Source organism: Balaenoptera acutorostrata, chromosome 3 (assembly GCF_949987535.1).
Source record: "Balaenoptera acutorostrata chromosome 3, mBalAcu1.1, whole genome shotgun sequence".
NCBI lineage: Eukaryota > Metazoa > Chordata > Mammalia > Artiodactyla > Balaenopteridae > Balaenoptera > Balaenoptera acutorostrata.
In genome coordinates, this window is record NC_080066.1 from 169541856 (window position 1) to 169568055 (window position 26200).

Genomic DNA, 26200 nt, shown 5'->3' on the forward strand with positions numbered 1-26200 from the left:
CCCACCTCCTACGGCCCTGCCTACCCTGCGAGGTCACTGTCTGGGAAGGAAGAGCAGTGTCAGAAGTTCTGCAGGTAGTGAGGCTGCTGAGGACGCCAGCTGGGTGTTAACGTCCCCTACTGTGACTGTGTTACTGTCAGCTTCCCCTTTCATGGCCCTTAGCATTTGCCTTATGTAGTGAGTTGCCCCTATGTTGGGGGCATAAATATTTACAATTGTTATATCTTCGTCTAGGATTGATCCCTCGGTCATTATGCAGTGAAGAGTCTTTATTTTACTTTATTTATTTATGCGATCCGTCAGCATTAGCTCGTTTAATTCGGTGATTACCCTATGGCGTAGGTAGCGTTATTACTCCCAATTTACAAATGATGACACTGAAACCAGACATACTAAGTCACATGCCAAAAGCTCACCCACTAAGCAGCAGCCAAGAAGCATTCAAACACTGGAAGTGTGGTCCCGGAGCCCATATGCCTAACCACCACTCTATGCTAATCTTTACCAGGTACATGTGCTGATATTAATGTCAGGATCAACAGCAGCTAACATTTAGGAAGTGCCACCTGGCTTTCTAAACTCCTCACACGTAATAACTTATTTCACCTTAATAAGAACTTAAGAAGTCGATACTGTAATAACTGCCATTTAACAAATGAAAAAATTGAGGCACAAAGACACTAAATAACTTGCTCAAGGGTACACAGCTGGGATTTAAGCCCAGGCAGGACTTAATTACCACACTCTTTTATTTCTCTACAAGCAGGGTAATCATTTTACATGCTAAACTTATTATGCCCATTTCATGGAAGAAACTAAGACTCTAACCTACCAATATTAAGTAGCCTGCCCAAGTCAAAAAGAAAGGGGCTATCTGATATTTGACATCAGACAGTGTCAAGAGGTTTTGGAGAATAACTCTCACCACAGTGTTCCAAAAGTGGCAGCAGCCAGTTGGTCACTAGATGCTCGTGGTATTCTCTGTTGCGTGAGGCCTTGGGACCAACAATTCCTCCTCCCTCAACCCTTGCTTTAAAAATTCCCCACTCAATGTTGGGAGATGCCTACAAATTCCCTGATGTCCCTACCTGGTAATGGATGACATGCTGGACTTTAGGAATATCCAGGCCCCGAGCTGCCACATCTGTTGCCAGGAGAACACAACTGTGGTGGAGAGAGAAAGCTCATTAATAATAACTAACGGCTATCATTAATCAAATTCTTACCACTGAGTACTCTAAACACAACAATCCTTACAAACACTCTATGAGACAATACTATTACATATGTCCCTTTGACAGATAAAGAAGCTGAGGCTCAGAGAGATTAACTTCCCAAGGTATATATATGGCTGTTCAGTTGTGGAGCCAGGATCCAAACCTGGGTTTCACTGGCCGCAATCGACAAGCCACACTCTGCAATAATAAAGACTACCTCAAGTGCATTAAATGGGGCCATACTCTAGGTCGGTGACCTCATCTCCTATCACCCTCCCACTTAATTCCCTCCAGTCGCACAGGCGTCCTTGCTCTCCTCGCTCTTCCTCAAACATGCCAAACCTGCTCTTGCCTCCCAGCCTGTGCACTTAGTGCACCTTAGGCCATAAAGGTCTTCCTCAGATATTCACATTTCCTTACTTTCTTCTACTCTCTGCTCAAATCTCACCTTATGAGAAAAGCCTCCCAGACCACACACCCACAGTCTGCACAACTCCCTATACAACTTTACTTCTTAGCACTTAGCACCACTTGACGAACTGCATACTTACTTCTCAGTTTATTACCTCCCTCCCCTGGGATGTAAACTCCATGACAGCAGGGACTTTGTACTACTCACTATTCTATTACCAGCCCCTAGAACAGTGCCAGGTTCACAGCAAGCACTCAATAATATGTACTGGGTGATGTTTCTTAATGTATGTGTAGTTTGAGGGGAGTCAAAAGCACCTGACGTATGTCTTAAAAACTTAAGATTTTAGGCCCTTCAGGGTCCCCACTTCCTGTATCTCTGAGATAGGGCTGCGGAACATGATGCAAACTAAAGTTTGTAAAATATTAAACCACCGCTCTAAGTCAAGGTCAGCAAACTTTTTCTGTCAAGGGCCAGAGGGTAAACTATTTTTGGCTTCGTGGGTGATGTCTGTTGAAACTACTCAACTCTGCCATTATAGCACAAAAACAGCTATAGACAATACATAAATAGGCCTCGCTGTGTTCCGATAAAACTTTACTTATACAAACAGGCAACAAGCCAGATCTGGCCCATGGGCTATCGTTTGCCAACTCCTGATCCAATGAACCACTAACTCTACTTACTAACATTCAGAGGGAAGTGAACCACTTGTTCTTGAAACTCATCTGTAACCGGTAACCTGACAAAACAATGTGGGCAGAAGCCAATTTAAAGCCCAGCTTCCCAGGCCCTCATTTTGACAATCTGCCCCGTGCTGCCTGCCTGACCATCAGTCTGGCCCAAGAGCAGATGGACACGACAGCGTGAGCTCCGCAGTCTGACAGGCTGGTCTGAGGCCCAGCTCTACCACTTCCAAGCTGAGAAACCTTGGGCAAGCTTAAGTGCTTTTCTAAACCTTACTTTTTTTAATCTATAAAATAAGAATAATGGGCTTCCCTGGTGGCGCAGTGGTTGAGAATCTGCCTGCTAATGCAGGGGACACGGGTTCGAGCCCTGGTCTGGGAAGATCCCACATGCCACGGAGCAGCTGGGCCCGTGAGCCACAACTACTGAGCCTGCGCGTCTGGAGCCTGTGCCCCGCAACGGGAGGGGCCGCGATAGTGAAAAGGCCCGCGCACCGCGATGAAGAGCGGTCCCCGCACCGCGATGAAGAGTGGCCCCCACTTGCCGTAACCAGAGAAAGCCCTCGCACGAACCGAAGACCCAACACAGCCAAAAATAAAAAATAAATAAATAAATAAATAAAGTAGCTATAAAAAAAAAAAAAAAAAAAAAATAAGAATAATGACAAGTGGTAAGTATTAAAGCTAACATTTAGCAAGCTCATACCATGTGCCAAGCACTGTTCCGAACACTTCAAATGCATAAATTCACTTACTCCTCAGAGCAACCCTCTGCCATAACTTCTATTATTATACTGATTATGAGAAAACTGAAACACAAAGTAATCCGACCAGCTAGAAGTGACACAGCCAGGATTTGATCTCAAGCAGTCCGCTTCCAGTCTGTGCTCTGAACCCTGACTCTATTCTTCTTCTCAAGGATGTTACAAGTGAATGAATGTAATAATGTATCTAAAATGCAAGCACAATACTTAATCTGTTGTTAAGTGTTCAATAATAATAGGTATTATTGTCACCATTACTCATTATTAAAGAAGTTTCTGTTGGGCATTCCCAGCAACCAAACGTACTAGATGAGAGTAAGCCTGCCTCACGCTGTGCAAAAAAAAAAAGGCTACCTTCTACCGATAAGGCTCCCACGAGAGAAGGTAGCTTCCCACCATCCTGGTGACCTAGACCCAATGGCTAATCTGTGCACAGGCCTGACTTACTCCTCCAGATGGGCAAACTGCTCCAGGTTTCTGAGCCTCTGCTTCTGGTGCATGCAGGCATGTAGGGTCAGTGGCATGATATCCAGGACTTTGAGGAGCCCAGAGAGGCGTTTGATGCAGGAGATACTGTTGGCAAACACTAAGGTGCGGCCTGCATACTGCATCAGGAAGTAGTACAGATATAAGTCTTTCTCATCAGTCTCACAATGGATCTTGGTCTCTGTAAGTGTCTCTACCGTGGCCTCCTTTCTTGTAAGGTCCATGACCTTGGGCTTGCCCCTCATGCCAATCTTCTGCATGAGGAGGTCAAGTTTGGCAGTTTTGTCAATTTTCTTAGCGTGCTTCTTGTGAAGGATTCGAGCAGGAGCTTGATGTACCAGGGTCAGCGTGGCCGAAAAAACAAGTGTCTGTCTCTTTGGGTTGTACTGGGAATCACTGAGCATCTCTAGCAGCTTTGAGAGCTCAGCAAAGTGGCCTTTCTCAACCATGCGGTCAGCCTCATCGACCACCAGGCACCTACGGATCCAGACAGACCCACATCACCTGGTTAGCAGCAGGTAAGAGGAGTCATCCACAGCATACTCTACCACCCCACCACCCCCAGGGCCCTCAACCAATCTCCCTCACACATGCTCGGTTTTCTAAAGGCCCAAGTCTGGCTAGTACCACACCATGGCACTTTGTAACAGGGAGAAGGCACTGCACACTGTACCATGTCACCTCAGGTCCGCTTCAGAACAGGGGGTGGGGGCAAGGGGGAGGTACTGTTTCTCACCTGAGCTGCCGAAGGTTGCTCAAATGAGGGTGCTTTTCTTTAACTAGCTCCCACAGCCGGCCTGGAGTGGCAATCTCAATCTCAGGCTGACGGTTCAGCATCCTCTGCTGTTTCTGTGTGGACATTCCACCAACCAAAATAGCAGTTTTAATGCCTATGGTACACAAAACAAAAGGGACACTGTTATTCAGACTAATTGCTCAGTTCTTCCAACGCCGACACAGGCGCCCCCAGATTAGTAAAGGCTGCCAGTCACCAGCACAGCTCCCCTCTCCAGGGGGGTGCTAAGAGCTGGCTTGCCCTGTTGATGCCATTGCTAGAGGGCTTACCAGGTCTTCTATGATCTAGGCCCTGACTATTTCCCCAACCTCATTTTTTTCTACTCTTTCCCCTCCAACCACACCAGTAGGGCTGGATTTGAACCCAGGCATGGTGACATCCAAAGCTCTGGAAAAAATGAGCAGTGGTGCACCACAGTGCTGGGAAAGATGTAACTTGTAGCTGTGACACACCTCCCCTAGGAGTTCCTGCCCATGCCCCTCAATTAAAATTTAACTGAATCTCCTCTGATGGCTAGTGTTCTCTTCTCCTCTCTAGTGGAGGACTTCGTAAGGTAGCCAGTATGGAAGGAACACAAAGGATCATGCAAGCAAAGTGTTTAGTAAAGTGCCTTGTAATACACAGTCAGAGCTTGATAAGTAACTGTTCCTTTTACTATAAAATTGAAACCCCGACTCTGCAGCCTTTCCCAAAGAATTCCCTGAAAAAGTTAAGTTCTAATGCCCTAAGGCAGGAGTCAGCAAACTTTTCCAACAGTAAACATTTTGGGCCCTGTGGGCTAAATGGTCTCTGTACAATTACTACCTCTATTCCACTCTGCATTGGTGATGCAAAAGTGACCATAGACATATGTAAATAAGTGGGTGTGGCAGCACTTTATTTACAAAAAAAAAAAAAAGAAACCCAAACAGTGGTTTGCCAAACACTGCCCCAAGTATCTACTGTATCCAGTAAGTTAACCAATTTCCTATGCAGCTAGAATAGCATTAGCTATGTGTTATCCTTGGGAGAATAAAGAATGTGTCACTCAAATAGTTTTCTGTCGGGCTTAATTCTCTGGCAGAAGAGAAAGGTTCCCTCTAGAGGGCGGGCACAGCTGATTCACCTCTGCCACCCCAGCTACTGGAATCCTTTCAGGCAACATTTATTAAACGGAATTAAACCTCACCTGTAAACTTGGCCACAGCATCAATGTGTTGTTTGACTTGAACGGCTAGCTCTCGAGTGGGAGTCAGAACCAGTCAAGCAAAGGACGCCTTGGATGTGCAATTCTGCCACCCAATTCTCGTTTGAACTTTCTAGTCTGCTCTTCATCAAGCTTGTCCTCCTTGTTTTCATCCTGTTTGGGAATGGCCGTCTCCCTGATCAGGGAAGAAGGTCCTTCACCGGCATCATCATCATCATCACAGGAGGGCAGCACCTGGTTTGAGACTGTAGCTCCAATCTTGGCTCTTGCCTGGCTGCGTGGTGCTCTAGCCTTCGCTCCAGCCTCACTGGGCAGTGCTTCACCCTCAATTCCAATCTCAGCAGGCAAAGCTCCAGACTCAGTTCCAGCCCTGCCTGGTGATCCTGTCTCAACTCCAGCCTCATTACTGGTCTTCCCAAGTGGTGCTCCTGTGTTACTTAGAGCTGGGATACGCTTCTTCTTCACCTGCCACTGCAGCACCGCATGAATCATTGGAATGGCAAAGGCAAGAGTTTTCCCACTTCCTTAGAAGCAGAACAAAAAACAAACAAAAAACAAACAAAAACAGTGTCAATCAACAGATGTACATACTTTTGCCTGAGGTTCTATCCTTTACACGGAATGAGGGACCCTGACATAGCCAAGTGCCACCCTGACCAATCCAAAGCTCCTTCTACCCTACACAGGTACGGTACCCCTACAGCTCTGCAACCAGAGGGCACCTGTAATTAGGAGTCTGAGGAAAAGTCTGACAGACTGGCATTGTGGGCTGAGGTCACCAATAAACTACAGACAAATGTCCAAACAATGAAACCCTAAAGAGATGGGCAAGTTGTGTATGTGTGTGTGTGTGTGTGTTTGTTGCTCTTGTGAAGGAACACAAAATTGAAGGGTAAGGAATGAAAATCTATATAATACTTTCCCAAAACCTTTCCCTGGTGGGGAAGGAGGGAGTAAAAGAAAATTTTCTTAGTTTTCGAGAAAACTTTAAAACTTCTGTCTATGCTTGAACATTTTCAAACTAGCCTTTGAACGTATATGGAGCCCAAGTATTCACACCATCTGTGTGGACAAAAACAAAGAAACAAAACAAAACACTTCAAGCTGAGAATTTAAAGTGGTTCCAAAATTAAAATGCCTCAAGCAGAAGCAAATAAGTGATCAAGCAATGATGCCCACTATAGCACTTCTATTCCAACTGTACTGGAGTTTTAGCCGGTGCAACACATAAGACAAAAATAAACAAAAGGCACCCAGACTGGATGAATAGTCATCTTTGAAGAAAATCCTATATAATCTTGAAGAAACCAGTTGATGGTACCAAGTTGCAGGATACAAGATCAATATACAAAAATGCAGATTTCTATTTATTAGCATCAGAAATAGGAAATCTTAAATTACCATTTACAAAAGCATTGAAAATATGAAATACTTAAGGATAAATCTAATAGATGTGCATACACTGAAAACTACAAAGCGCAGCTAAGAAAAACTGAAGACCTAAAAAAATGGAGAGCTATACCACATTCATGGACTGGAAGATTCTATATTGTCCAGATGTCATGTCCTCAGTTGGCTCTATTACCAATGCAATCCCAATCCGAATACCAGCTGACTTTTTTGTAGAAATTGAAAAACTGACTTTAAAATTCACCTTGAAATGCCAAGGGCCTAGAATAGCCAAAATAACTTTTAAAAAGACAAAACTGGAGGACTTATACTACCTGATTTTAAGACTTATTCTAAAGCTACTGTATCCAACATAGTGACGTATTGGGAAAACAGTAAAGATAGACAAATAGATCAATGGCAAAGAAAAGACTCCAGAAATAGACCCACACCTATACGGTCACTGATTTTCAAAAAAGATGCAAAGGCAATTCAGTGGAGAAAGAGTAGTTTTTCAACAAACGGTGCTGGAATAATTAGATAGCCACATGCAAAACCAAACCAAACCTTTGATCTGTATTTCTCCCCATAAAAGTTAACACAGGAAGGATCAGACTGAAACACAGAACCTAAAACTAGTAACACTTCTACAAGAAAATATAGGAGAAAATCTTTGTGATCTTGTGTTAGGCAAAGGATTCTTAGGTAAGCACATCTGTAAAAGAAAAAGTGATCATTTAAACTTCATCAAAATAAATAACTTCTGGGCTTCCCTGGTGGCGCAGTGGTTGAGAATCTACCTGCCAATGCAGGGGACACGGGTTCGGGCCCTGGTCTGGGAAGATCCTACATGCCGCGGAGCAACTAGGCCCGTGAGCCACAATTACTGAGCCTGCGCGTCTGGAGCCTGAGCTCCGCAACAAGAGAGGCCGCGATAGTGAGAGGCCCGCACAATGCGATGAAGAGTGGCCCCCACTTGCCGCAACTAGAGAAAGCCCTGGCACAGAAACGAAGACCCAACACAGCCATAAATAAATAAATAAATAAAAATTAAAAAAATAAATAACTCCTGCTCTTCGAAAGACACTGTAAGGAGAATGAAGAAAGAAGCCACAGACTGGGAGAAAACAATGCACATCACATATCTGATAAAGGAGGTGTATCTAGAATATATTATGAATTCAATAATAGGAAAACCACAACCCAGTTAAAACATGGGCAAAAGAACTAAACAGACACCACCAAAGAAGATAACATGGATACAATTAGGCACTGGAAAAGACACTGCTCAAGGAGTCACTAGGGAAATACCAATGAAAGCCACAAGGAAATATCACTAAAATTTTTCAAGTCTAAATCAAATTAAAGACTGACCACACCAAGTACTGGCAAGGACATGGACCAATCTGAACTCTCATAACCTGGTGATTATGTAAAATGGTACAATCACTTTGGAAAACTCCTAAAAAGTTACATTTACCATAAGACCTAGCCATTCCACACCTAGGTATTTACCCAACAGGAATCAAAGCATATATCCATACAAAGACTGATACACCAATATTTATGATAGTTTTACTTGTAAATGCCCACAACTAGGAAGAACAGAACTATATCCATCAACAGATAAACAAACTGCACTCTATCCATACAGTGGAATACTACTCATCAATAAAAAGAAACGAACCATTGGTATTTGCAGTAACATGGCTTTGAATCTCAAAGTATGCTGAGTTTAAAGAGCAGACACTCTCCCTCCCCAAAATACATATTGTATGATTCCATTTTAAAATTCTGGAAAATGCAAACTAATTGATAGCGATAGAAAGACTATCAGAGGTTACCTGGGGATGAACAAGGAGGGGAGCCTAGGTAGGGAAGGAGGGATTATTAAGGGGCCCAAACATCTTTTGGGGGTGATGGATATATTCATTATCTGCATTGGCAGCAGTTTGCCCACAGCCCCAAAAGTCTTGGAGACTTGGACCTGTGGATTCACAGCATTCCATAGAAATAGCCTGATAGGAGCTGTGGTATAAATCCAAATGTCAATCTCTAGCCACAGTGGCTCACATCTCTCCTCTGCCTTCCGGAAACAGACTTCCAGGCCTCTCTGCACATACCAAAGTAGTGTAGCCGAATGCTTAACAGCACATAGACCTAGTCTAGAACTATTCAAGCACTACCACTTTTCAGTGGGGCAGTTTTAGGGACACTGTCTACCCTCTGTGAGGCCGAGTTTCCTCTTCACTAAGATGGGAATAATAACGGAACCTACCTCAGGGTGGTTTTGAGAAACTGAGTTCATGCATGTAACACAGGACGTGACGTATTTTAAATGTTAAATAAATGTTCTAAGCTATTACTGTTACCTCCATCCCCCTTTCCTGGGGTTTCCTCCCTCTTCCATCTTTATGATTCTTATACAGGACCTCACCTCAAGTTTCCTGACCACTCTTCCAGAAATCCAAGGCACAGAGTGTCTAGATCAGGGGTCCCCAACCCCCAGGCCACGGACCCGAAGCGGTCTGTGGCCTGTTAGGAACCAGGCCGCACAGCAGGAGGTGAGCGGCCGGCGAGTTAGCGAAGCTTCATCTGTATTTACAGCCGCTCCCCATCCCTCAAATTACTCCCTGAGCTCGGCCTCCCGTCAACATTATGGTGAACTGTATGATTATTTCATTACATATTACAATGTAACTAACAGTAATAGAAATAAAGTGCACAATAAATGTAATGCACTTGAATCATCCTGAAACCACCACCCACCCCCTTCCGTGGAAAAACTGTCTTCCACAAAACCGGTCCCTGGGGCCAAAAAGGTTGGGGACCGCTGGTCTACATGGTCTAGCTCTGAAATGCAGCAGGACCCTATGGTCCTCACCCCCCATGTCCTCTGCCTGCCTTTGTCTGTGGAAAAACTTCAGCCAAAGAATAAGTTTAATCAGAGAAGTGAGAAAATGCAGAAGCAAAGGAAAGCAGTCCAACAAGACCAAATCATAATAGTTTAGTCAATAAGCATAGCTAAGGACCTTTAGTTCCTTCTCGAGGGCTACAGATAATATTCTGAGCCATATTCTGTGAGCTGTCTTGTAGATACCCTCTGTGTATCTACAGATAAAACGCCCACCAGGTGGAAAAAGTTAACTACATGATGACCAGACTGTAGCCATGACATAACCTGCCATTCCGAGAACTGGCCTCAAGAAAATGGAAACAAACCGACCCTGGAACTGAAGATTAACTGTACTTAAAACAATGAAGACGATGCTGGTCAGACCACCAATGACCAATTTCAAGATGACTGTCAACAGCTGACTCTGCTGTTTCTGCATGCGGCCCCCTCCCCTCTTGTCCACTGGTTGGGGGGGGGGTCGGCCTTCAGACAGGAGCACCCCCCCACCCCAACCCCCCCGTTGCCGGCATCCAAAATAAAGCAAACTTTCCTTTCCACCAAGCTGGCCTCTTTATTGGCTTTTGAGCGGCGAGCAGCTGGACCCACTTTTGGTTACAGTTCTATGCCATACAATATAGTAGCCACTAGCCACATACAGCTGTCAAGCACTTAAAATGTGGTTACTCTAAACTGAGATGGGTGGCAAGTTGAAAATACACATCAGAGTCTGAAAACAGTATAAAAATAAGAATGTAAAATATCTCAAAAATTTTACATTCATTGCGTACTGAAATATGCTATGCAATTGGTTAAATATATTGCTAAAATTAATTTTCACTTTCTAAAAACCTTTTTTAATATGGCTCCTAGGAAATTTTAACTTACATATGTGGCTCACATTACATATATATTTCTATTGGTTATTGCTGGTCAAGTTAGACTAATAGTTCCAGGCTTGTATTGCTCTTTCCCCCATCAGTAGTTGAGTCTCCCCAGGGTGAGTCAACCTGTCCTGGCTTCACAAAGTCTTAGGTGGCCCAAGGAATGAGCGATCTTCAAACAATGCCTAGTCCCAACAGTCACCTCCTGCCCAAATCTGCCTACCAAATCCACCCAATGGTCATCACAAACTCAAATCCTTCCAATGCCAATAAACCCACCAACTCCCAACGCAGCCCTTTTTATCTTTGGACAACTCTTGCGAATGAGACACTTCTTCCTCATACTAATGAAGATCTACCTCTCCAGAGGGCTGATCTTAGCCCTACTTTACCTCTGAGCCATTCAGAAAAGGCTCAAGACCTGGAAAAAAACTACCATTTACAGATCACTTACAATGCACTGTGTAAATTTTAGTTTACTATTGCTCTTTGTTACTAGTTTACTATTGTGTAAATGTATAAATTTAGTAGGCACTTACATTTAACCCACATAGCAAAAGAAGTAGGTACTGCAGTTATCTATCTCCATTTTATAATAGGGTCTACAGAGCGCAGAGAAATAAAGTGACCTGCCTAGGGCACCAATCAGGAAGTGGCCTCTTTCAACCCAGAGCTCGCCGACCTCTGAAAACCTTCACTCAACAGTGCTTTTGTGGTCGTGCCCCCAACATTCCCGTCTCCCAGCCAACCAGCCTGTTAGCAGCCACAAGCTCAATCCAGAAGCAATCTTGCGCTGGCCAGATAAGGATGCCCTTACCTGTCTCAGCAGCCCCAAGGATGTCCAGTTTGTCACGAATGGCAGGTGCCAAGGTCAGAGCTTGGACTGGTGTGGGCGCAGAGAAGCCTAGGAAGCTGAGCGCTCGGAGAACTGGCTTGGGTACAAACAGATCCTTCCAAGCTGATACATCTGCCTTGCGATCACGCATTTCAGGCATCCACGTCTTTGCTTTTTTGGGCACCTTTGGAGTAGTACCCTGGGGAGGCTCTGATTTTTTTTTTCCCTTTCTTGTTCTTCTTTTTTGGAACCGTCTGGGCCGGGCTTTCTGATGCCATCTCCCCTACCTCTGGATCAGGACAAACTGTGCCATCTCCCTGGGGCCCTGGTTCAGTATCTTTGCCCTCAAACACTTTCTGGGCACTGCTTCCTTCAGTTTCCACAGCTCTACTCTTCTTCAACTTCATCTTCTTCTTTGAGGAGGTAGACTCTCCTTCCTCCTCTCCTTCTGAAACAGCTTGTGACTTTCTCTTCTTGGGCTCCTCCTTTGAGAAGAGACTGGAGGAACCCTCCCCAGAGGAGACCAACTGATAATCCGTCAGTTCCTCAAAGCACACCAAGTCATCCATCTGTCCGTTTGCAAACATATTTGGGTCAATCTTCACCTGCTTCCATTTTCCCACAACTCTGATGCCCTTCCTCTGAATTCTGCCATAGTTTGGTGGCTCTGGCCTCGATTTTTTCTCTTTCAGCTTCATGGTTGCTGAAAAGGAGAGAAATGTTCCATTAGATTGGCAACTGAGAAGCACAGGGTTCTGAGGCAACAGATAGTTTCTAAGCAGCCTACAGAGTATCACGCCCTGCAAAGAAGTGAAGACACAAAGATGGCTCTAACGCTGATGCTGCCAGCTAGAGAAGATCAAAGAAGGAAAGAAATGTACCCGCAGAGTGGGCAGCTTGGCCTGCAACAGAGGGGACACAGGAGGTGTGGCAAAGAAATATGAGCGAGATCTGGTTTGGATTCCAGATCCAATGCCAACCGCTCGTGTGCCCTTGGCAGCTCCTGCTTAATCCTCTCTGAACCTCAGCGTTCTCATATTTTTAAAAGGGGGGAGGGGTTTACTAGCTAGGTCACAAAATGTTCTCTGCAATAAATAACATTCTGTAAAGCGTGGTGGGTGAAGCCTGCCACTCCCAAGCCATTTTGAAGGCTGAATAAGAACCTGAGGGGGTCGCTGGAGGGTGGGTGAGGGGGACAGCTTTATTAAGAGTGCACAGAGCCTTCTTCCTTCTCAAGCCTTGCCCCAAGAGGGCAGATGCCTTTGCCACCACTCTGGCCTTTGCCAAATGGCTTAAAACCCAACCAGCTTTTTCATTACCTTTTAAGTGATTTAAAAACAAGTGATCTATGAACAAGTCGTCAGACTGGAACTCGAGCCACGTTCTCCCCTTTCAGAAAGGCCGAGAAAAATAGATCCTGTGGAAAGACAAAGGGAAACCTTGGTTCAAATCTGGACGCGTCACTGGCCAGCTCTGGGTCTGGGGTGCACGTATTAATCACTCTGAGCCTCAGTTCCTCGTCTGGAAAATGGGGATGATGAGGGTCTGTTTATCCTTGGACCGTCACGCGAAGACAAAAAGGTGACGCACGTCCAGAACCGCTCAGCATGGCGCCCCACCGGCAAAGCAACCCAGAGCGCAACGAAGGTTCACCCCCAGCACGGGCTACGCCGCGATCACAAGCAACCCGGATCAACGATGGGGGGGAAGGGAGGAGGCACATGGGGGCGAGGACGCGGACTGCGACCCAGAGAGCAAGCGGGGGTGGGGGTGGGGGGGGGGTCGCTCCTCCTGGCGCCCGGCCAGGAGCCCGGCGCTGGCGCCTCGCGTCAGGCACGAACCGGCTCACGAAGCAGAGAAACCGAGGGGCCCCCGGCGCAGGGTCGGCCAGGCCGCTTGACGAGGCCGCCGGCCGCCCTCTCTGGTCCCGAGAACCCAACGGCCTGGAGAGCCCCGCGCTGGGAGGCCACCTCCAGCTCCTCTCGGGTGCCGGTTCCGGCCCCGGCCCCGCTACGGCTCCGGCCTCGGTACTCACCGTTTAGGGAAGCCGACCAACCGCCTCAGACACTGCTGCACCAGCCCTCCTCGGCCGCGTCCACCGCAGTTCCGGGGAGGGGCTTGCGCTCACGAACGCCTGCGCGCTGGGAAGGAAGTCCCGCCCCCATTCTAGACCCCGCATTTAATTCGCTGCCCGGGGCGGCTTTCGCAGTCCAGGTACCGAGAGCGCGGACGGTGGGTGCAATGGGCTGCGCGGGTAGGTCCTCCTCTCGGGCTTAGGGAGCGGGAGCAACAGGTGGAGCCCGCCGTACCTCCTCTGAAGGGGCTCTGTTCTAGCTCATGTATGGGAACGTAAGTTCTTGTATTCTTGCTTTGGTTTTAGCGCAGTGGCTGTTTACGTACTGGCTGTGTGCCTGGAGCCTCGAAAACGTTTTAGCATTTAATTTACAACTCAACCAGCCTGTATTGGAGGTGTTTTCCGCAGGTTTTCATGCCTCGCCTGTTGCTCACTGATGGTTGGGGAAGGTCGGGCTGCCTCCAATAATCAAGCTAAACTGGGTCCTTTGTTACAGGCAGAGAAATCAGCTTCACGGTAGTTAATCTTTTTTTCGATGTGGGGATCACCAGACCATCTGGGAAACCTTTCCCACGCACTGTCTCTATGTCCGGTGACTTTGGGAAGTCCTAAAGGACAACGGGGGAATTCACCAAGCTTAGGTCGAGTGAGCCTCCCCACCACCCCGGAGCCAGCATGGGACACAGCTTAACTCATTTCTTGGAGGAACTTGCCAGTGTGTCCCCAAGAGCCTGGGTGGCATAGTCTGTGCCCAACTGGTGCCTGAAGCCTACGGGGACTGCACTTCCTGTGCTCCGGACTTCCTCATAGGTACTTTTCCATCTGGCTGTTCATTTGTATCCTTTAATATCCTTTGTAATAAATGGACACCAAGTTGGGGAAAGCAGGTAGGGGGACAGGGTGGGATGAATTGGGAGATTGGGATTGACATATATACACTAATATGTATAAAATAGATAACTAATAAGAACCTGCTGTATAAAAAAATAAATAAAATAAAATTCAGAAAAATAAAAAAAATAAATTATCTAATAAAAAACCATTTTCCAAAAAAAAAAAAAGAAAAAAACCCCAACATTTAAGGGTCTATTGCCACACAAGATGCGTTACATACATTATCATGTTAATCTTGACAATACATATGCAATATATTTATATCCTTAATTTAGAGTTGAGGAAACTGAGTCCCCCCCCAAAAAAAATGTGACTTCCCAAAAGTATTCCAACTACTAAAGATTGGAGCCAGGATTCCAACCTATGATTTCTAAGTCCATACCCTAGGGCTACTAGACCACTAAGGGTCATCGTTCCATCTATCATAAGAAGTGGCTGAACTGTCAGCCTAAAAATGTCTCTAAGGTGATAATTTTGCAAGAGAAAAATGTGCACACAAATTATTTAGTAATATTCATGTGACAACAAATTCTTTTACTGAAATTTCCACTATACGTCTTTTACCATCCCAATGTCATGTCAACATAGCATACAGAAGTATCAGGCATTCTGAAGAGGAGACAAACTCCTCTTCTGACTAAAGCAGTGTCACCAGTAATAAAGAGAGCATTTCCTTTTGAATGGCTCTTCAACTTCACATATGAAAACTTGAGCTCATTTTTCCCCTCCCTCCTTTTATCTACAGAGGTACACACAGCCCTCTGCTTCTCCATGGACACATCTTAGAACTACTCTAACCTTTCCTCTCTCCCTCACACCCCACGTCAAATCTCACAACGGTACGCAAGATGAGCATTATCCTCAAGTGTTCTGGGGTGGAATGAACTTACTAAGGAGCAAACACACCTGCTGCATTAATAAATCTTTCCTTATTTTTGTTTTTGTATTGTTTATTTTGGGTTTTTTCCATATATTTCAATATTAACAGGATAATACTGCATGGTAACTTCGATATGTTTTTAATTTAGTATACATAGAAGGATAATAATTATTAAAATTTAGTTCCAATTATATATATATTAATTCCCACACACAAACACGTGTGTATATACTAGGTCACAATTTTAAATGTATTCCTTACTAAGAATCATGGTAAAAAAAAAAATTGAAAATCATTGTTCTACAGTATTTTGCAAAGAGTAAAAAGGAAGATTACTAATGTCTGCCCTAAATACATGAGCTCTAACAGGAATATTGAAAGGTACGTAAAAAATGAGTTCAGGAATAACTACACAAACTTAGAAGATTCCTGGAAACATTGTAATATCTCCCATTATTCTTTTTAATCAGCTTATTTCCCCATTAACAAATGGTAGTAAAAAATCCATTGAAAAATATTTTTTAAAAATATATAGATATAGGACATAGCAAGGGAAAGGGGATAGCTAAGAGGACTGGGTTTACATAGCAGCCAATCTAGTAAGCGAGGAACCCAGGAGGAAAACAGAATAGTAACTGACAGCTATAAAAAAAAGAAAGAGAAAAAAAATCACCTGCAGAAAGAAAAAAATCACCCTGGCACCTGCAGAAAGAAAAGATGATAAACAGCTATCATAGGAAGGGAAGGAGACCCGCTTACTTAACCTATAGAAGACAGGTGGGCTGATATGTTCAATAATTCAGCAAGTATTTATTCAAGAGCTGCTGGGTACCAGGCACTGGTTCTGGAGTCTCCAGCACAATCTAATAACGCTTTATGCCTAGCCAGAGAATTTGTCAGATGACAAATATGGACTGAGTGCTTATTATATACTGGACACTGAGCTAAGCCCTGGCAGGGACATGGTGGTACAGACAGATACAAACCCTGCCCTGTTAGAGCTTCACAGTCAGAGAAGACACAAGTTAAAAAAAAACAACAAAAATCAACGAAATCATCCTAAGTGTACAAAGACCTACACAGGAACAATACACGGTACTATCAAGAACATCGCTTAGTTCGGAGGTAAAGGAGGCCTTCCCTGAAAAGTCGAGCCCTGAAAGATGAGTAGGAATCAGTGACAAGACAGAATAGAAGGAACAGTGTGTTCAAAGGTCCCAGGCTGAGGGGATTTATTCAATCACTTCATAAACACTCACTGAACATTCTGGATCTACCAGTCACTGTGCTCTGCATGTAGAAAGAAAACTATACAAGCAAAGCACTCTGATTCTGTGTATCTGAGTGGCTTCTTGCAGAAATAAAATCAATAGGACTTGATACAAAACTAATTACTGAGAGAAAAAGAAAGCGTATAAAATTATTACCAGGTTTCCCTCCAGTACAATTTAAAAGGATGATCAGGCTTCAATAACAAATGGAGGCATATTTAGATAAAAAGTGATGAATTCAGTTTTGGGCACACTGAGTTTGAAAAACCAGCAAGACATTCTGGTAGAGACGTGGTGGTGGCAGCACCCAGCAAGCAGCCCTGGCCCAAAGTCTGGGAGAAAAGCCCAAGGCTATAGCCACGTATTTGGAAATCAGGTCGGAGATGTTAAGTCTAGGAGCGGAGAATAGGACACAGAAAGCGAGTCCCTAACACAATACGCATGGATCCTGTCTACTCATTTGACTGCTATTACTGTAAATGGGGCACCAAATCAGAAGAAATGGAGTACAAACAAATCAATTACAAAATGTAAAAGCTCATCAGTCAACCCCAAATCAACCTGTAAAAGCTGTGTGAAACAATGATTCCTTTTCTCTAATGCTAATGATACGATATAATGGAATGGTGGAGTTGAAGAGGGCCTTAGACATATAATTCACCCCCTTACACTATGACAATAAAGAAACCAACATCCACAGAGACTATGGAAGTTGTTCAAGGTTAACTAGCTAGCTATTGCCAGGGTCTGGATACTACCTCCACAAAGCAAGAATCTAATTTAAATAAAACAACAAAATTAAGATCCCTCATGCGTTCCTAAATAACTATTAATTTAATTTCACATGAATATTTTCTTCTTTAAGAGAAACAAAGCCAATTTTCTCCCTACTGTCCCTTATCGTAAAAGATCTAGTTCAGACATTCCTATCATTCCTTTCAGCAATATATGAACTACCAGTCCTCCAGTTATAGTTACCTTGAAGAAAAATATCGTCTAAGGAAATATAATTGCTACTTACACCATTTGTAAGTCAATGAGTAAATATGGATCTATAGGAGTAAATAATGATGTATATATCCTACCTAAATTATAAATATATCTCAAGATTTTATTTTTAAATTTTTAAAATAAATTTACTTATTATTTTATTTATTTATTTTTGGCTGCATTGGGTCTTCATTGCTGTGGACGGGCTTTCTCTAGTTGCAGCGAGCGGGGACCAGTCTTTGTTGCAGTGCGCGGGCTTCTCTTGTTGTGGAGCACGGGCTCTAGGCACGCAGGCTCAGTAGCTGTGGCTCGCGGGCTTAATTGCTCTGCGGCATGTGGGATCTTCCCAGACCAGGGCTCGCACCCATGTCCCCTGCATTGGCAGGTGGATTCTTTACCACTGCGCCACCAGGGAAGCCCTATCTCAAGATTTTAATATGTTGTCCAGACTAGGTCCATATGCTTTTCGTATGGGAATCATGAAGAAACTAAGCAGTATAATGGACGTTTAAAATCACAATATGTAGTGACTTTTACTATGAAATAATGATTAAATAAAATAACAAGTCATTCTATTCCTATGTATATTCTGATTAACTACACAAAAGGATTTAGAGCAGCACACATGTTTAAACATGCAAAATATTGAACACTTTAGTATTTTTTTAGAAAATACTAGTTAAAAGAATCAGAGCTGACTAGTATATCCTGAGTTTGGGGGGGGGGGGGGATTTTTTAGCTAGAGAAAAGTAAATAATTTTGAAGGAGAAGAGAAATGTATGTACTAACCACCTGAGGAAAGCTGATAACCAGGGTGAGCAGGGAGTTAAGTTTACAGAGTCACAGAGCAAGGAGGCGTCTCGGCAGCATGACTAGTACAGCTCCCTCACTTCACTGACAGGATTCAGAGGAGCTAAACGATGCTCCCAAGGTCACACAGCTGGTTTGTGGCTGTGCTCTGTGTTTCTTAGCAACAGGGATTAAAAGAAAAACACAAATTACATAGCTCTCACTGCTGAATAAAAAGAAACATAAAATTAGCCTAGAGACGGATTATATATATACTCCTGTATAATAAATAAGAGACTAGAGTTAACTAATAAAATATATGCCATTTTGGAACATTAAGAAATATTTTTCTTGAAGAAAAAAAAAAAAAGAAAGGAGGTCACATCTACTTACCCACCATTATACCGAAAGAAATGAGTAAAACGCTAGAATTTCTGACCCTCCAGCAGGTTTCTGCTAATCCAGTATTTGAAAACCATCTTGATGAAACAAATGGTTTTTAAACAATGTGTATCTCAGAAAACTACGGAAACCGTGTGAATGTTCCTACTTTGTAAAAAAAAAAAAAGATTTAATCTGCGTAAATAGCAGAGATGAGGAACAGGAAAAACTGAGGATACTCCCAGGTTTGTAACCTGTGACGTTAAGTAGATGTTGGTGCCGTTTAGCCCAGATAAGCAGACAACCCAAATTTGAGAAAAGATCTGAAGGAAGTGATAGAGCGAGCAATGCAATGCCGATACCTGAGGAAAAAAACATTAAAAGCAGAAGGAACAGCAAGTGCAAAAGCCCTGAGGTAAATGTGTATTTGGTGTATTTAATGAATAGCAAGGATGGCTGGAGTACACACTAAGCGAAGAAGGGAATAGTAAGAAATGAAGTCAGAGCTGTAATGGGGAAAAAGGGGAGGTCACAGAAATCAGAGCAAGTACATGCTCAAACCATAATGGAACTAAATTAGAAATCAGTAACAAAAAGATATGCAGAAAATCTCCAAATATATGGAAATGAAACAACACACTTCTAAATGACTCATGAGTTTCATGAGTCAAAGAAGAAGTCTTGAAATAAATTTAAAAACTTTTTCAACTAAATGATAATGAAGATACAACATATCAAAATTTGTAGGATGCAGCTAAAGGGAAATTTATAGCATTAAAATGCATATACTAGAAGAACGATCTAAAAATCAATAACCTGAGCTTCCTTTTAAGAAACTAGAGAAAGAAGGGACTTCCCTGGTGGCGCAGTGGTTAAGAATCCGCCTGCCAGTGCGGGCGACATGGGTTCAATCCTTGGTCCGGGAAGATCCCACATGCCACAGAGCAACTAAGCCCGCGTGCCACAACTACTGAGCCTGCGCTCTGGAGCCCGTGAGCCACAACTACAGAGCCCAAGTGCCACAACTACTGAAGCCTGCATACCTAGAGCCCGTGCTCCACAACAAGAGAAGCCACCACAATAAGAAGCCCACGCACTGCAACAAAGAGTAGCCCCCGCTCGCGGCAACTAGAGAAAGCCCACATGCAGCAATGAAGACCAAACGCAGCCAAAAATAAATAAATAAATAAATTTTTAGAAAACTAGAAAAAGAAGGGAAAACTAAACGTAAAGCAACCAGAAGGAAGGAAGTAATAAATATGAGAAGAAAAATCAGTGAAATTGAAAACAGGAAAACATTAAAAAATAATAATAATAAAACCAAAAGCTGGTTCTTTGAAAAGATCAAAAAACTGGTCAACCTCTAGCCATGGTAAACAAGAAAAAAAACTGAGAAGACACAAATTACCAATATGAGGAATAAAAGAGAGGACATCACTACTGGTCCCACAAACATTAAAAGGGGATACTAGCATAGCATAATATGATGCCAATAAATTCAGTTATCAGATGAAATAGTTAAGTACCTGAAAGACAAAAACTACCAAAACTCACTCAAGAAGAAATAAATGACCCAAATACCCATATATCTATTAAATAAATAGAATTTTTAGTTAAAAATCTTTCAAAAATAAAATTCCAGGCCCAGATGGTTTAATGGGTGAATTCTACCTAACATTTAGGGAAGAAATAATATCGATTCTAGACAATCTCTTCCTGAAAAATAGAAAACCACTTCCCAAGTCATCTCATCTCATCTCAAGTCATCTCATGAGCATTCCCCTAAAACCAAAAACTAGGCACAAATATTATAATAAAACTGCAAACCAGTATCTCTCATTGAGGGCAAAAATCCTCAAAAACATAGTAGCAAATAGAGTCCAGAAACACATAAAAGACTCATACATCATGACCAAGTAGATTTCATCCCAAGAATGCAAGGCTGATCATCATTTGAAAACTGATCAGTGTAATTCACCATATTAAGGACTAAATAAGAAAAGCCATATACGATATCAATAGATTCAGGAAAAAAACCTTCAACAAGATTTAATACTCATTCATGATTTTAAAAAAACTGTCAGCAAATTAGGACTTGAGGAAACTTCCTTAACTTAATAGTATCCATAAGAAACCTACAGCCAACATCATACTTAATGACTTAATGATGAGAGACTGAATGCTTTCCCCCAAAGATCAGGAACAAGGCTGGGAGGTCCTCTCTCACCACTCAAACAGTGGAGGAATCTGGCAGACGCAACTTCAACCAAGTGATCAAGATTAACATCACCAGTGAAAAGGCATGCTGATGTCATGTACCCCTGAAATGATGGGATGAGAGAGGCACGTCTCCTCGACGGTATTCTTCCCAAAAGCCCATAACTCCAATCTAACAGTGAGAAAAACATCAGACAAACACAAGTTGAGGGACATTCTACAAAACACCTGACCAGTACTCTTTAAAACTATCAAGATCATGAAAAGCAAGGAAAGACTAAGAATATGTCATAGCCCAGAGGAGACGAAGGAGATGGGATAACTAAATGCAACGTGATATCCTGGATTAGATTCTGAAACAGGAAAAAAAGGACATTAGTGAAAAAACTGGTGAAATCCAAACAAAGTCTGGCACTTAGTAAATAGTGTTATACCAATGTTAATTTCTTACTGTTAACAAATATACCACGGTTACGTAAGATGTTAGCTTTAGGGGAAACTGGTAATAGGCATATAGTAACTCTAAACTATCTTTGTAACTTCTCTGGAAATCTAAAATAATTCCAAAATAAAAATTATTTTTTTAAAAAAAGTAAAAGGGCATTAAAAGATATACTGTGTAAACACTAACCAAAAGAAAGCTGGAGTGAGTATATCACTATCAGATAAAGTAGACTTCACACAAGGAATATTTCTAGGGATAAAAACAAACATTACATAGCTACGAGGGGTTACTTCACCAAGAAAATATAACAACCCTAATTGTATATGCATTAATTACAAATATCAAAATACATAAACTACTGGTAAAAATGATATATTTGAAAGGAGTAGACAAATCTGCAATTATAGTTAGAGACTTCAGTATTCCAGTTGTTTAGTCAGTAGAACAAGTAGCAAATATCCTTAGAGATACAAAAGATCTGAAAAATATCAATCAAGTTTACTAACTGACATTTATAGAACATTACACCAACAACGGGAGAATACACATTCAAATATACATGGAATCATCACCAAGATCGACCCATGTTCTGGCCAAAAAACAAACCTCAGCAAATTTAAAAGAAATAAATTCAAGCAAAGTCTGTTCTGTGCCCATTACAGAATTAAACTAGAAACGAATAACAGGAAGGTATCTGGAAAACCCCCACAAATAAGAGGAAAATTATGTGAGATACACACACACACAAACTGTATGTGTAAATCATCCCCCCTCCCTTCCTCCCCACCATCACCAGAGCTACAAAGAGAGATGCCCAGGCTGTACTTTTGTGAATCCTTTTCCTCTTCAACAATGTCTACTACTCAAGGAAATATAGTTTATAATTTTATTACCAAAAGTATTTCCAAGCAAATACAGTTTACAAGCTTATTACCAAGAGAATTTCTATGACAATTCTAAATCCATCAGACTTCTCAGTCTAATTTTTCACCTGAATATGTAAATATTTTTATGCTAGCCATATAACTCTCATTCTGCCCAAAACATATTAAAACCAAATATACAGAACTCTTTAAAGAAAATATTGTTCTACTCTAATATTTTTTCGGTGATAAACAGTATTTTTGGTTTTGTTATAATATTATTGCATCTACTCCTTAATGAAACACAGGCACTTTCTGAATTATGAATATCTTCTTCAAAGGTGACCTTTTTTAAAAGCTCTGAAACTGTTCACCTGTCCAAGGAGTTTTTGCCCTTACAGGGATGTCCATTAGCACCGCCTAGTGGATGAAATAAGAAACTGAGGTTCAACATCTTTTCTTTATCTTCTTTCTTAGAATTGAAGACAGCCTGCTGAAGCAAGATGGAACTTTAAATTCTGAGGCCCAACCCATCATATCGTCTGGAGAGAAGAGGGGGAAATGATGTCTGAAGAACTTAAGTGACTTGAATGTGATAGCAGAGATAGACACCAGGTCCCCTGATTCTTACAGTAGCAAACTGGCCCTTTCCACTGTACACTACAGCTATGTGGAAAAAAAAAATTAACCTCAATCCTTACCTTACACTGCATACAAAATTTAAGTGGAAATGAATCACAGACCTGAAATTAAGAGCTAAAACCTCAAAACTTCTAAAAGAAAGCACAGGAAAAAAATTTAATTGACCTAGATTTGGCAAAGATTTCTTACATATAACACAAAAAGCACTAACTATAATGAAAAAATTCAATGAATTAGACCTCATCAAAATTAGACCACAGCAATCTGACTCATAATCACATGTAAAGATGTTCAATGTCCACTGGTCATTTGGGAAATCCAAATTATAAATACAATGAAATACTACTACACTAGACCGCTGGTAATACCACCAGAATGACCTAAAACCAAAAAGACTGATCATACCAAGTGTCAGTAAGTATATGGAGTAATTCAAACTCTCATACTCTGCTGGTGGAAATGTAAAACTGTATAATCACTTGAAACAGTTTAGCAGTTTCTTGAAAATGTAAACATATGCCTACTATATGACACAGCCATTCCACTGCTAGCTATTCACCAGAGGAAAGAAAGCACATGTCCACACAAAGATCTATACATGAATGTTTACAGGCACTTAGTTTGTAATCGCCAAAAACTTGAAGTTACCCAAATGTCTATCAACTGGTGCATGGATAAACAAAGTGTGCTATATCTTTAAAATGGAATAATTAACAATAATAAAAAGGAATAAACTATTGATACATGCAACATCATGAATGAAATTCCAAATAATTATGTTGAGTAAAAGAAGCCAGACGAAAGAGTAGCTACTGTATGATTCATTTCTATAAAATTCTACAAACTGAAAACTAATCTGTAGTGTCAGAAAGCAGATCAGTGGTTGCCTGGAGTGGGAGAGGCTATCAGAAGAAAGGGAGAGGATATTACAAAGGAGCACAAAGTTACTTTGGGGAGTCATGGGTATGTTCATTATCTTAATGGTGATGATAGCTTTATAGGTATATACATAGAGGTCAAAATTCATCAAATTGTACAGTTTAAATATGTGCAGGTTATTAGATGTCAATACACCTCAACAGAACTGAAATGAAATGTATATATACACATCCAGTGATCCAGCATTCCATTCTTAGGCATTTATCCAAGAGATATGAAAACATGTCTACATTCTAGAACAGAAGAATCTGTCACTAATGTATAGTGACAAAAAGCAGATCATTGGTTGCCTAGGGTCAGCGTGGAGAATTAACTGCAAAGGGGCACCATCTGGAGAGAAAATTTTATAACTACATGAAGTTTCTGGATAGGAAGTTGCCTATGCATCCAAAGTAAAGGATGCTCTGAATTGCCAACAGTTGATTTAAAAGACCAATAACAATTATCCTTTACTGAACACAACTCTACACCAAGCATTGTGTCCTCTGCATGCACTTCCTCTAATCTTCTCGACAATCCTGCAATGTAGGTTTTACTCTTCTCAGTTTAGATTAGGAGGCTTGGACTCAGATAAGCAACTTACCCAAGGTCTCTCAATAGATAAATGAGCAAGCCTTGGCCTCCAAGAATACATCTGGGCATGTCTTAAGATAAAGTATTTCCGACACTACATACTGCCTTCTCAATGCCCAACATACTTATTAACTAGAGGTGACTTCTATTCTAGTGAAACTTCAGAAAAGTGCGTTTGCTTCCTTAAACAAGTACTTCCTTGAACACAAGTATCTGCTGGTACAATGCCACTTGTTCTCCAGGAGACGCCTAACACATACTAAGTACTCAATATTTTGTATGTTTTTACCTGAACTCCTAAGATTCACTCTAAAGTAACTATTAGTTGCATTATAAATCTCCATTATTAACATCTCTGATTTGGAGGGGAAATTACACTGTAAGGCACAGCCACAGACAAGGATATAATAGATTTTGCGATTATGTCTGACCTGATTACCACATACCAGTATCATAAAGCCAAAAAGGTGGTGACTGTGAAGAACTAAGTCTGAACACTTTCTCCCTGCCTCCCACATTTGGTGGCCACCATGGACAACAAAAGGCACTGCAAAAAGCAAAATATCCAAGTTGAAAGAGGTACAGATATAAAGATCCCTGGACTTTCCTCTATGGTTTAATGGTACTGGAGGTGGTGCCCATGAAAGAAGACCTTCTAACCAAGCAGTCTAGCAGAATAAAAACTAATTGTAGGGACTTCCCTGGTGGCGCAGTGGTTAAGAATCCACCTGCCAAGGCAGGGGACACGGGTTCCATCCCTGGTCCGGGAAGATCCCACATGCCGCGGAGCAACTAAGCCCGTGTGCCGCAACTACTGAGCCTGTGCTCTACAGCCCATGAGCCACAACTACTGAGCCCGCAAGCCACAACTACTGAAGCCCGTGTGCCTAGAGCCCGTGCTCCACAACAAGACAAGCCACCGCAATGAGAAGCCCGCACACCGCAACGAAGAGTAGCCCCTGCTCACCGCAACTAGAGAAAGCCCGCGAGCAGCGATGAAGACCCAATGCAGCTGAAAATAAATAAATAAATAAATAAATAAATAAAAACTAATTGTAAAAATTTTTTGAAACTCTCTTATAGGGAAAGAAAAAATTTATGTGACCTAAGTAAATCATACACAGAATAACAGAAAATTCTATGGGCTATTAGGTAGGTAGTTCATTATGGATATACTAGAAATTTATGTACTAGGAAGTTTGTCACTTTTGTTTCCTAAAAAATATAGGGTGGGGCCACTCATGCACTGCTGGTAGAAGTATAAAATGGTACAAGCACTTTGGAAAATTGTTTAGCAGTATTTTCTAAGCTGGACATATGCATATGCTGTGACCAACAGTTCTAGTTCTATGGAGACACCTAAAAGAAATGCCTACATATATTCACCAAAAGACTTGTACAAGAATGTTCATAGCAGCATTATTCATAATAGCCAAAGACTGAAAACAAAAGAAATGTCCACCAAGAGTTAAGTAAATGATATAGTATATTCATATAATGGAATACCATACAGGAATGAGAATGAACAATCTATTTCTCCACGCAACAATACGGACAAATCTCTTTTTTAAAAGGCTGAGCAAAAGAAGCTAAACACAAAACAGTATATTCCGTGGTTCCTACTATGTAGAGTTCAAAATCAGGCAAACTAACCTACGGTGTTAGAAGTTAGGATAGTATAGTTAACCCTTTGC

The 26200-nt window shown here is 42.1% G+C and overlaps 2 protein-coding genes and 1 long non-coding RNA gene across 9 annotated transcripts in view; 1 reads left to right on the forward strand and 2 right to left on the reverse strand.

Annotated features, from left to right (window-relative positions):
- Positions 1–26200, reverse strand: part of LOC103010720 (cyclin-Y-like protein 1) — an 87386-nt gene that overhangs the window by 51910 nt on the left and 9276 nt on the right. For 3 of the 6 annotated variants that reach the window (XM_057544263.1, XM_057544262.1, XM_057544261.1), the window contains exons 1-2: positions 3147–3516; positions 1089–1164 (exon numbers count right to left, since the gene is read on the reverse strand). The exons of the other annotated variants lie outside the window; for them this stretch is intronic. The gene's annotated coding sequence lies outside the window, so the exon portion shown is untranslated. Of the gene's footprint in view, positions 1–1088; positions 1165–3146; positions 3517–26200 lie in introns of those variants that run through there. 6 annotated transcript variants of the gene reach the window in all.
- LOC130707715 (ATP-dependent RNA helicase DDX24-like) lies at positions 855–12247 on the reverse strand. The gene is given in 7 exon segments (XM_057544259.1): positions 855–1164; positions 3527–4042; positions 4302–4455; positions 5530–5604; positions 5607–6071; positions 11531–11759; positions 11761–12247. Coding segments are annotated over 7 exon segments (2025 nt in total). The 5' UTR covers position 12247; the 3' UTR covers positions 855–1064.
- LOC130707718 (uncharacterized) lies at positions 13330–23749 on the forward strand. Of its 2 annotated transcripts, XR_009007730.1 has the most exons (3): positions 13331–14458; positions 20949–21186; positions 22830–23749. It is a non-coding gene; the product is annotated as an uncharacterized LOC130707718 (long non-coding RNA). The 2 variants fall into 2 exon arrangements; XR_009007731.1 differs by lacking the exon at positions 20949–21186 and having other exon boundaries at positions 13330–15777.